The 10,814-nt window shown below is 56.0% G+C and overlaps 1 protein-coding gene across 1 annotated transcript; it reads right to left on the bottom strand.

Annotated features, from left to right (window-relative positions):
• Positions 1–1,672: 1,672 nt before the first annotated feature.
• Positions 1,673–6,093, bottom strand: LOC129083434 (uroplakin-3b-like protein 1). The gene is given in 6 exon segments (XM_054589266.1): positions 1,673–1,784; positions 2,682–2,802; positions 3,068–3,144; positions 3,707–3,926; positions 4,253–4,435; positions 5,988–6,093. Coding segments are annotated over 6 exon segments (810 nt in total). The 5' UTR covers positions 6,085–6,093.
• Between the last annotated feature and the right edge of the window lie 4,721 nt (positions 6,094–10,814).

The following is a 10,814-nucleotide window of genomic DNA, read 5'->3' as shown; positions in this document are numbered from 1 at the left end:
GAGAGGCAGGGGTATTTACCCACCGGCTCCCTCCAGTGGCGGCATGCCTCTACCCACGGCCCCCGCTTCTGGCAGGCGGACCCTGCCCATGGCTCCCATTCACTGGCTTTAGACGCCCCACTCCCTCCCATCACATCAGCCCTTCAGGTACAGGAGTGCTTGTGGCCCCCTCAGTGCCTTAGGTCACCCTCTCCTGTTGGTCCTAGCACTGCCCACGCCTTTGTAAACTCTCTCAATTGCCCTGCGAGAGGCGTGCCATCTGTTTCCTGCCAGGGCCGACCAACCCACACAAGCCTACGCTGTGTGGAGTGCAAGGCCTTAGAGTCACCTAGTTCAACCTTCACTTTTTACATGAAGGGGCACTGAGGCCCGAAGATGGTGAGTGATCTGTCCAGGGTCACCCAGCCCCAGGGCCAGAGCTCATGGCTGCTCTGGAAAGGCTGTGGGAAGACCAAGACAAGTTGGGAGGCTGCCTCTTCCCCTCCCTACCTCTCCTAACCTGGCTCCCCCAGGGTCATGAAAGCATTTCCTGCACAGCAGGAGCAGGGTGTGCCCGCACAGGCTAATAAACCAATTAGGGCCATGTGCACATCCCAGAGATGGGGACCAGGAGAGCCAGCCAGTGCCCTCCTTCCCTAACTCTGTGCCCCAGGGGGTAGGGCCCTCCACCTGGTATGGGCTGCCTCCTGGCTTCTCTCCACACCCCACCCAACCCTCTGGCTGCCCCCAACCTGCCCACCCCGTCAGTCCCCAATTGCTTCCGGGCCTTTGCATATGCTGCTGCTCTCCGCTAGGCGTCCTTCCCCTCCCTGTCTACCAAGCACAGTGCTGCCCCTTCTCCAAGGCTGCACCTGCTTAGGAAGCCTTCTCCGTGCCTCAATGCTCATGTTCCCTCCATCCTTGTGCGTGGTAATAACCCTCTCCTCCCTTGCAGTGGCAGGCAACTTGAGGGCAGGACCTTGCCAGAGTCACCTCCACCCTCTGGGGCCTACCCAGAGTGGAGATGATGGGGAAAATGCTGGGCGCCTGCATTAGGTTCGGGGCTGGGGTCGGCTCTGGGCTGAGCCCAGGCTTCTCTAGGAGCTGAGTTTCACGCGCACTTACTTCTGTGCCCCAGGCCCAGAGTAAGCACAGGGGCAGCTGACGCTTAGAAGCTGCACCTCTCGTGCAGGAATTGGAGAAAGGGGAGATGAACAGCTCTCAGTCCTCCAGCCAGGGGGTGAGGCCAGCTGGAGAGAGGGACCACAGGAGGATGCTGGGGTAAGGGAGCAGCAAGCTCCAGACGTGCAGGGCAGGGTCGGCCCATTCACCTCCTGGGTTTGGACTCACCTCAGCCCAGTGGGCAGTGTGATCGTCCTCATTTTACAGAGAGGGACGCTGAGGTCTGAAGAGAGCCTTGATCTGCCCTAGCCGGCTTAGCTTGCCTCGGAGCCTGGGCCTCAGCCCTGGTGCTGTATCCTCCTGCGGAACCACGCCCCCTCCGGAGGATCGGGGGCAGCAGCAGGGGAGACTGCCAGGTATACAACGGCACAGAGGTACAGGGGGTGTTGGGACATTTATTTCTGATATTGGTTCCTGAGCTCCAGAAGCTGCAGGACATGCTGCAAGACAGGCTTCCGGCCCAGGCTCTAGGGAGGAGGCTGAGGAGCAGATGGGGGCCCCCTGGAGCCACTCAGGAGCCGCCCGCAGCTGGAGGACAGCTGAACACGTGGTGGGGTTTGTATCTTCTCATGCACACCGACTCCCTTGGTCCCGAGATGGAGGTGCTCCCACAGGTGTCATAGCTTGGGTAGGGAACAGGGAGGAGAGAAGGAGGGAGGATGATGAACATAGGGCTTGGAGGCCCCGACTCTGCCTAGAGCTTGGACCTCGAAGCATAGGAGCCCTGGAGACATGAGGTTCCACTGGCCAGACTGGATTAACCCAAGGGAACCAGACATTTCCTTTAAATTTTACAGAGCCAGCTCTCCCTCCCTGGCCTTTGTCATCACCCAGCCTCATGTTCCCCTCCTCTACTCCCCACACGCCAGAATCAGATCCCCTAATCAAAACCCACCACTGGCTCCCTGGAGCCTTCAGGATGCAACCATTTCCTCAGCTGGGAGTCAGCCCCAGGACTTGCCTGGCTGCTGGCAACCCTCAGGCCCCAGCACCTCCTCCTCTCCCTCCTCCCCACATCCTATCCTGGGGTAGGTCTCCCCTTTCCTCTAGGTGGCCTTGTGGGCATGCCCGTTCCACCTGGCCCCAGTATCTGAGTTCTGAATGAAGAAAGGCTTAAGGCAAAGCTCAGCGCTTGGCCTAAAAGCAATTCATCTGCCCCTGGGTGACTCCCAGCTGGAATGTCCGCTGCTGCCCCCACTCACAGTTCCAATTGTTACCAGGGAGCAGTGGTGCCCACTCAGAAATTACGGGCCTCTTGGGCAGGTAGAAGGGAGAGGGACAAGTGAGGAAGAGGTTAAGTGGTTCTGGAACCTTGGGGATTCCTTACTCAATTATTGTTACCCCTGTCCGGCCTTCAGGAGCAGCCACTTCAGCATGGCTGGCAAGGGGGTGCTGAGCTGGGGGGCTTGGGCCAGGGGCTTCTGAGGAGCATGTGATGGAGGGAGAAGGGGACAAAGGCGATCCAGGTCAGGGACATCCCCACTGCCAGGGCGCAGGGTGTCTTGGCCCTGTCCACTTACCAGGTGTAGATGAGCAAGGTGAGGAGGGCGGTGAAGAGGACAGCCAGCAGGACGGCCAGGATGACAATGATGACGACTGTGCCTGCGCTCTGGGGCCCTGGGGTGGCCTGGAGGGCCTCAGCTGAGGCATGGGAGGGGACCCCACAGGCAGGCAGGGCAGGCCGTGCAGGGAGGAAAGAGACATGATCTGACCTGAAAAGGGGGACCTGGGACAGTCTCTATCCAGATCAACCACCCACACCCAGGCTGGGGCGGTAGGTGTGCGCCTGCAGACAGCAAAATGGGAATGGTGCCTCTGACTGACAGGGGCTGGCCCACACCCGGTCCTCGGCCCCCCGCCCCAGGCCCCCAGCCCTAATGTGTGACCTGCTCATCTGGCTCCATACCCTGCTGCAGGTGGGTGTCATTGGACCACTCTGTCTCAGCCACGGGTCCTCTGTTGCTCATCACCAGGAACTTTACTCTGAACAGAACACCCAGCATTGCAAGTGAGGGTCCCTGGGTCCTGAATCCTTGGGCCCTGGTGCCTATCAGTCTGTCCCCTTGATTCCCAGGGCCTGGTGGTTGGGGAAGCAGGGACTGGGACATAAAGCATAGCCTTGGAGCCCACCTGAAGGGGCTCCAATCCCAGCTGTGACATTTCCCAGCTGTGTGGCCTTGGGTGCATCCCTCACCCTCTCTGACCTCAGCGTTCTGAATGGGGAAAATGGGCGTAGAGAGGACTAGATCCCCCGGCACTGAACATTTCTGGTGTTCGGTGAGGGGAGATGGCTCAAGGGGCCCGTCCCTCCCAGGATGAGGAGAATCTCTCTGGATGGGCAGATGCCATCTGTGGGACCCAAATGGCCCATGGGGGTAGGAGCTCACGCCAGGAGCCATCTGCTCAAGAAAGACAGGAGAATTTACCCAGGCCTCCTTCCACGTCCAGAATTAGAGCAGAGAACCCAGGCACCCAGCTGGGAGCTGCCCAGACTCATGTTTGGGTACAGGCAGGAGCACACCCAGGGCCTGGCAGAGCTGCTCACCGGTAGGGGCCCGGGCCTGGCAGGGGGTGGTTGCAGCCCCTTGTGGTTGGTGAGCAGCTGGTGTCATTGCCAACACGGAGGAGCCGGAGCTGGTTGCCAGGCTGACCACCTTGATAGAGCGCCCGGTTGGCCTCCAGTGTGAGGTAGTAGCCCATCTGGGAGAAGTTGGCAGGGACTGGGATGTCCTCCGTATTCTGCGGGGCAGTGAAGTTCTGGAAGGCTGAGGTTGGCATTCGGGTCAGACGGCGGGTAATGGTGGCTCTGATGACAGGGGTTGGCTCACCCCAGTCCTCAGAAGCTCCCAAAGCCCCCAAGCCTAGTGTGTAACCTGCTCATCTGGCCCCATATGGCACTTGCCATGCTCATCTACACCTGGTAAGTGGACAGGGCCACACAGGCAGGGTTCCAGCACATCCCACCAGGCCAGACAGCTCCCAGCCACATCCCTGGCAGCACGTCCTCCACCCCCCCATCCCCCGCTGCTCCTCACATGCCTCCTGCCCATTTCATAGAGGGAAAACCAAGGCCTGCCTCAGTGACACCCACCATTGCTATGGGCCACCACCAGCCAGATAGGGTCGAAGTTGGAGATGTTCAGGTCGTTGAACTGGCCCCACGGCTGCTCCAGCGTGAAGGTGGACTGGGTGACTCTCCCCGCCAGAGTGGCACTTGAGAGCTGGGGCACATAGCTGATGTGCTCTGGGAACAGTGAGTGTCAGAGAGAAGAGGCTCAGCCAGAAAACCAAGCCCTCACAGCCCAGACTGAGGGGGACGCAGGGCTGGACACGGTCTTGGGAGCCCAATCTGAGGGAAAAGGCACAGCCCCGCCCTGGGCACTCTGGTCTGAAGGAGGAGTTAGGGCTTTTCCTGAGAGATTTGTTTAGGCATTAATCGGGAGGGCTCCCTGGCGACTGTGCCCCTGGGGCATGGGTGGGCGGCCTGAGTCCAGGCCTGGCCCCTGCCTTGGGGGTCTACCATGGCTGGGCACTGTGGGAGGTCAGGGGGAGGGGCCTGCCTGTCTGTCCCCGCCCTACCTGGGGTCTCCGTGTGATGGACAGAGTCCAGGCAGGGGGACAGCCAGAGGTCAGGGGGCCCCTTCTCCCAGCCTCAGGCACAGGTCTGCGGAAGGGGTCTTAGGCCTTATTGGGGCGAGACTCAGATATAGGGGAGTCTGAGTCCTATGGTGCCCCGTGACCTCGAGCTCTTACACTCTGGGCCTCAGTACCCACTTCTCAAGCCCCCCCAGCTCCACCCACATGGTTCAGATTGCTTTGCTTGGTGAGAGAAATGAATGGCTTGGGAGGGGAGGAGGGGTGATAGAGGAAGTTCCCCTCCAAGACCTCAGGCCAGGATGTGGGCCACCAAGAGGGGGACTGTGTCCTGGCTCAGAACTAGGACACGCCCCCCTCCCCATCCAGTGCCCTGCCACTTCCCACCCCCGCATAAGGCACCTTCCCCTCTGGAACGTGTCCCCCTCTCAACCCCTCACAGCCTCATCTGGGGAAGGGCAGGGAGGGCTGGGAGACAAGAAACCTGAGCCCACACGCCCATGTCCAGCCCTCCTGCTGGGGGGAATTCTGAACCCCTAACTTCTCCCTGGGCCCCTTGAGAGCAACGCTCCTCCTCTCTCCAGCTCCAAATACCGGAGAGCCGCAGAAAAATGCAGTGCGCTGTTATGCAACCCTCCGAAACAGGCTCCCTCCTTTTGGTTCAGTTCAGTTCAATTAAATTCATTTCCATGTAATTCCACGTAATTCCCAAGGTCAGGGCTAGAACCCTCCTTTCTCTGGGCAACCAGTTCTGTCACCGAGGCCCAGCGCACTCGCTGCATACAGCAAGTACTTAATGTTCGCTTAACAAGGGAAAAGGTGTGGAACAGCAGAGTTGGGGAGCCGCATCTCTAAGCCCTTCTGGTTTAAGAGCCCGCAGTGAAGAATGCCTGCAGCCCCCTCAGAGGGCTTCCTTTCGGGATTGTCCTTGTAGACTTCTCTTAACCTTTGCTCGGGGACAGGAAGGAGGGCAAGGAGGAGTAGAGGGGAACCATTTGGTGAGAATTAGGGTGCACAGAGATGAAAACCCCAGAGAAAGGAAGCATTACTCATGCCCCTGTCTTGGGGTGGGGGATAGGTGCCTGTCTTGTGACCTGTTCGGTGGCTGTCTCCCTTGACCCACCCAGGGCCCAGTCCCCCGACCTGAGGAGTGGGAGCCGGTGCAGGTGAGGCCTGTCCGCCCAAAACCCAAGGCTCTGTGGGTGCCCCCACTCCACCCCGCTCTCACTCACCCAGGCCTGTTCCCAGCTGCAGGCAGCTCAGCAGTAGCAACGGTGGCATCAGCAGCCTAGACTGTCCCCAAGTGAGCCCCATGGCCAGGCCAAGCATCCAACTGTTTGTCAGAGGGTCTGTCTGCAGTGTCCAGCGCCCCAGAGCTCCTTAGTCTGGTCTGGGCTGGGGGAGGCTGCTTCTGGCACCTCCTGCTGCCCCTCCCAAGTGCCCCCTCCTCCCCAACAACTGGTTGTACAGGTTTTGGGGCAGAATGTGCTGGCCCCATGGATTTGGCATTGCCAGGGAGGGGTCCGAAGAGAACAATCAGCTCCAAGACAAGCCTAAACACCCTTACCCAGACACTAGGAGGGCCTGGCCAGGGAGGGGCCCCGGAGCGAGGAGGCAGCCCGGTTCCGGCAGCCCGTGACGGTCCTGCCACACCCCACTAAATCTTCTCATCCACACAGTCCCCAGCCCGGCAGCGAGAGCTTTGCACAGCCCTCTTGTGCAGAAGGGGGTTACCCTCATCTTCTAGATGAAGCATACAGAGGGGGCTTGCCCAAGATCACCCAGCCAGCCAGGGCAGAGCCCGAATTAGAGCGTCACACCCAAAGCCAAGCTTGGGGGGTCTCCCCGACATCACCCTCCCTCCTCTCTTCATCCAGGCCACCTGCCCTCTCTCCTTTCTCCGTCTGTGGCTGCTGCCAGGGCAGGGCAATCCATCCACAACACAGAAGATAACCGGATGGGGCCCCGGGTGGGGGCGGGGTGCAGAGCATGAACTGACCCCCGTGGGGGCTCCCGGCCTCAAGCACCGGCCCCTTTCAGCCCGCGGCCCGCAGCTGGCCAGGGGTGCCCTCCCCAGGCTCAGTCTCCTTTTGGGAGTACTTACAAAAATTTTTGTAAACCATTACAAATATTCTCTAGTTTTTATAATGACTTACACTCTCTTTAATTGCCAGCCCACGTACACTATTTCTCTTTGCGAAAATACTTAAACTGGGCCAATTGTTTATTACAGTGAACCTCAAAACAGGAAAATATTCCTACCAACATGATGTAATTACCTAGTAGGTTTTTTGTGACCAATTCTTTACTTGGACATGTTCACAGATGGTATCAGTCTTTTCAAGACAAAATTAGTCTCTTTCACCAGTGATTGACTCAGCCCCAAGAGAACTGGGGGTCAAGACCAGAGCAAAGGCTCAGGGAAGGCCGATGAGGTGGGGGGAGTCCTGAAAGCGCACGGGGTGGGCCTCAGCCAAAAGGCCGCTGCCTCCGCCTCACTAGGCGCTCCTGTCGCATCCTGTCTCTGCGTCTTCGCTTAGGCCAGCCTCTTCCAGGACGGCCCTCACTACCTCGCAATACCCAGCGAAGTTTAGTCCTACCTACCCCGGGGGCTGGCACTACTAGAAATGTGCCCTGGCCGGCCTTGGCACCTCCCCGGCCCGCTCCCCGAGCACCTGGTCTGTACCTCCATCGTCTAATCATTGTAACAGTGTGTTATCACATCCAGCACCCCCTAAGCGCACCTGCGCCTCCTCCTGCTCAAAGCTTCTGAGGGAAGAAACTGCCCTCCTTGCTCAGGAGGGTGGAGGGCGGCGAGCTCCCGGCGTCCTGCACAATGTCCCCCACAGAGCAGCCTCTTCAGCATAACGGTGGCGACGCTGCTGCATTTCAGATGCAGGTCATCCTGCAGTCAGCGCTTAATCAGAGGACGCGGAGGTCGGACAGGTAGGATTTTAAGCAAGTATGTGGGCGTTGGAGAGAGAGCATAACCAGGGCTTCTCTGCGCAGTCGCAGAAGAGAAGGGGACATGAGTGGGTCTGACTGGGGCCCAGCCGGCAAGTCCTGGTCAGTCCCAACCATGGAAAGGCTTCCTTTACTGCCCCAGCTTTTCTCTATAGAAATGGTCACACCTATAGAAAAGCTGAAAGCATGTAGTACAGTGAATACCTGTACGTACAGCCTCCACCCAGATCCAACAGCGAACATGTTGCCATATTTGCTCTGGATCCCCTCTCTCCCAGATATACATATACACGCAGGGTTTGGCACAAATAACACTCCTTTTTCATTACAAAATCATAAGCATGTAATTCTCTAACATAACAATATCACATTCAAGCACACCATATGACACTTCAGGTGAAATGTTCAAATTAAAACTATAAATTATTGCATCCATACTATTACCATGCCAACCACACTCAAGCAGGCCTCACTTCTGCCAGACACTGTGTGTGTGCGTGTGTGTGTGTGTATGTTTATATATATACACATATACATAAATATACACACATACATATATACTGTGTTACTCTCTATACATCTGTAGTAGACAGACAGTCATGAGGAGAGCAGGGAACATAAGCCAAGTACAGAATGTCACCAGGGTAGAAAGCCCATAGCAATTGCAGGTGGGACCTTGTCCCCAGGGTGACATTTCCTCCCCTAGCATATTGCTGGTTAAGTGGTTTAGAACTCCTGACCTTGTATATCGCTGGCATGTCACTAGTCATTCAGTAGACCCTCTTAGAGGAGGAACAAGGGGGCCAAAGAACAGCCTTATATGATTCTCTTGCACAACTATTTCCTCAAGCTTTAAACCCTCAGGGCAATGAGGTTCTGATCAACATCAGATGGTCTTGGAAGTAGAGCCTTGGGTCTGTTGACTACAAAGACAGAGTTTTGGTCAAACTAGAGATAACATCTAGGCCTCAGTTGTGCTTCAGCTCAAGGCCCAGGAAAGCATGGCTGTCGTCAGGGCCCACGCACCAGCCAGTCAGCGGAGACCATGACCCCGAGGAGACACACCTGAAAAGCTGATGAATATTCTATTGACATCCTTCCCCTGAGACCTCCAGGTAAGAACCCTCAAGACAAAGGTCTCAGTGAGGCTCACTGTCTCTCTCTTGAGCTTACCCTCGCCTTTCCCCCTCTCCTTCCCCTCTCTCCTTCCCCAAAGCATGCTTTCGTTTTTTTTTGTTTTTTGCCTTTCTTTCTCCTAAGCTCCAAGGCTCCCCCTTTGCCTCTGTAGCTTGCTTCCAGAGCACACACAGCCCAGCTGGCTCACTTCCTCCATGGCTCACTTCTACCTCTGTGACTGTTTAAATCAACTTTTGTTTGCATTTCAGGCTTGGCTCTGAATTCTTTCTTAGCCAAAACTCAAGGACCAAGGTAACATCTGGTGCCGTTTCACCACTAACACATCTGTACACACACACACACACACACACACACACACACATGATATATATTCTTATATAATAGGCTTTTATGTATTACATATTTTATTTAATATATTAATACATACATATATTTAGATTTATTTCTCTCTCTCTACCTAAGCAGTTGAAAGCAAATATCATAAACTGGGAAGGGCTTGTTTCATCCTTTTGAAAGTATGCTCTTGCCCATAGACTCATCATCTTCCCAGGTCCTCAGAGGTGGGCAGGGCAAGCATTCTTAGTAATCTCATTTTGCGGATGAGAAAACCGGGCCTCAATAGAGAGAGAAACTTCCTGTGCCGGGCAGCAGCACAGCTGGAAATCAACTGCACGTCTTGACACTCAGGCAGAGGTCTGTGGGAGCAAGTGATTAAGCTTCCTTCCTGTATTGTGACATGCTTCATTACTGCTCTGCACAAGCGCTGCTTTAATTTTGTTATCTTTTTCTCTTTGTGCCCATCTCTCTCCCACTCTTGCCCCTCACTCAGTTTGGTGTGTGTACCTGTATCAGTTAGTTACCTGAGGCAGCAGTGATACAGCCTTTGTCTGTGGCAGACAGAGCTCCTAAAGGGGCACCTTTTGTTGCCTGAAATAGCTCCAGAGTAATGTAGGTGAAATGGGTGCTTTTTAAAAAAAATTGATGAGAGAGAAAGAGCGCAACATTGGCTTGTTCCACTTATTTATGCATTCACTGGCTGACTCGTGTATGTGCCCTGACCAGGGATCAAAACCGTGGTGCATTGAGATGATACTTTAACTGAGCTACCCAGTCAGGGCTAAATTAGTGCTTTTTGTTTTTCATAACAAGCCCCTTTCCATCACACCTTAATGAGGTGATTTTTGGAAAGTCCCTAGAAAACCACAGGATAGGGGCTGGCTGCTGAGGGAACCAGCCGCGTGAGAGAAGGTTTGGAACTCCCAGCCCCTGCCCCTTACAGCCAGAGAGGGAGACAGACTGGAGGTTGAAATAATCACCAAGGGTCAATGGTTTAATGAGGCCCCCAAATACTGAAAAAAACCCAAATACTGAAAACACCTAAAATGCTGAAAAATTAGTCCTTTCCTTATTGATTTTAAATACCATTTTTATCATAGGCCACAGATGTGGGCAATCCTCAGTGTCCCCTCTCCCAGGCGTATCTCCCACATGCATCCGGGGTGTTCACACCACGGCCTGCTCGGGGTGCCAGCGGGCTCAGTTTGTCTGCTCAGGTACTGGTGTGAGAGCTCCCTCCCAGACCCACAGGGCTCCGGGAGTCCTCCCTGGTGTTGTGTTCATCCTGGAGCAGGGGAGCCAGGCTGCTGAGGGCTGCCCGCTCCCGCAGCCCCCGATAAGGGACCGGCCAGCTAGCCAGGCAGGGCTCTGGCTCCCACTTGGGCATAACTGAATGTTACCAGAGTAAGCCACTCCCAGCAGTGCCACTATGTAGCAGAAATGACAGCAGCAACAAGGAGACCCGGGCAGACCCAAAGCCTAAGGTCCCACCTCCAGCCACTGCCATTCCCCTTGCCCAGGTCAGCACTGGGTTTTGGCACAAGCTCAGAGGGGCGAGGAGCCATGTACAGAGATTGTTAGTGTTACTGTCCTGAGGGAGTGGACACTGGAAACCAGAGCTG

The sequence above is a fragment of the Pteronotus mesoamericanus genome, unplaced genomic scaffold (assembly GCF_021234165.1).
Source record: "Pteronotus mesoamericanus isolate MK-2021 breed Mesoamerican mustached bat unplaced genomic scaffold, CSHL_Meso_final scaffold_167, whole genome shotgun sequence".
Lineage (NCBI taxonomy): Eukaryota > Metazoa > Chordata > Mammalia > Chiroptera > Mormoopidae > Pteronotus > Pteronotus mesoamericanus.
The sequence above is the reverse complement of the archived record's forward strand: the minus strand, read 5'-3'. Positions and strand labels throughout refer to the sequence as shown.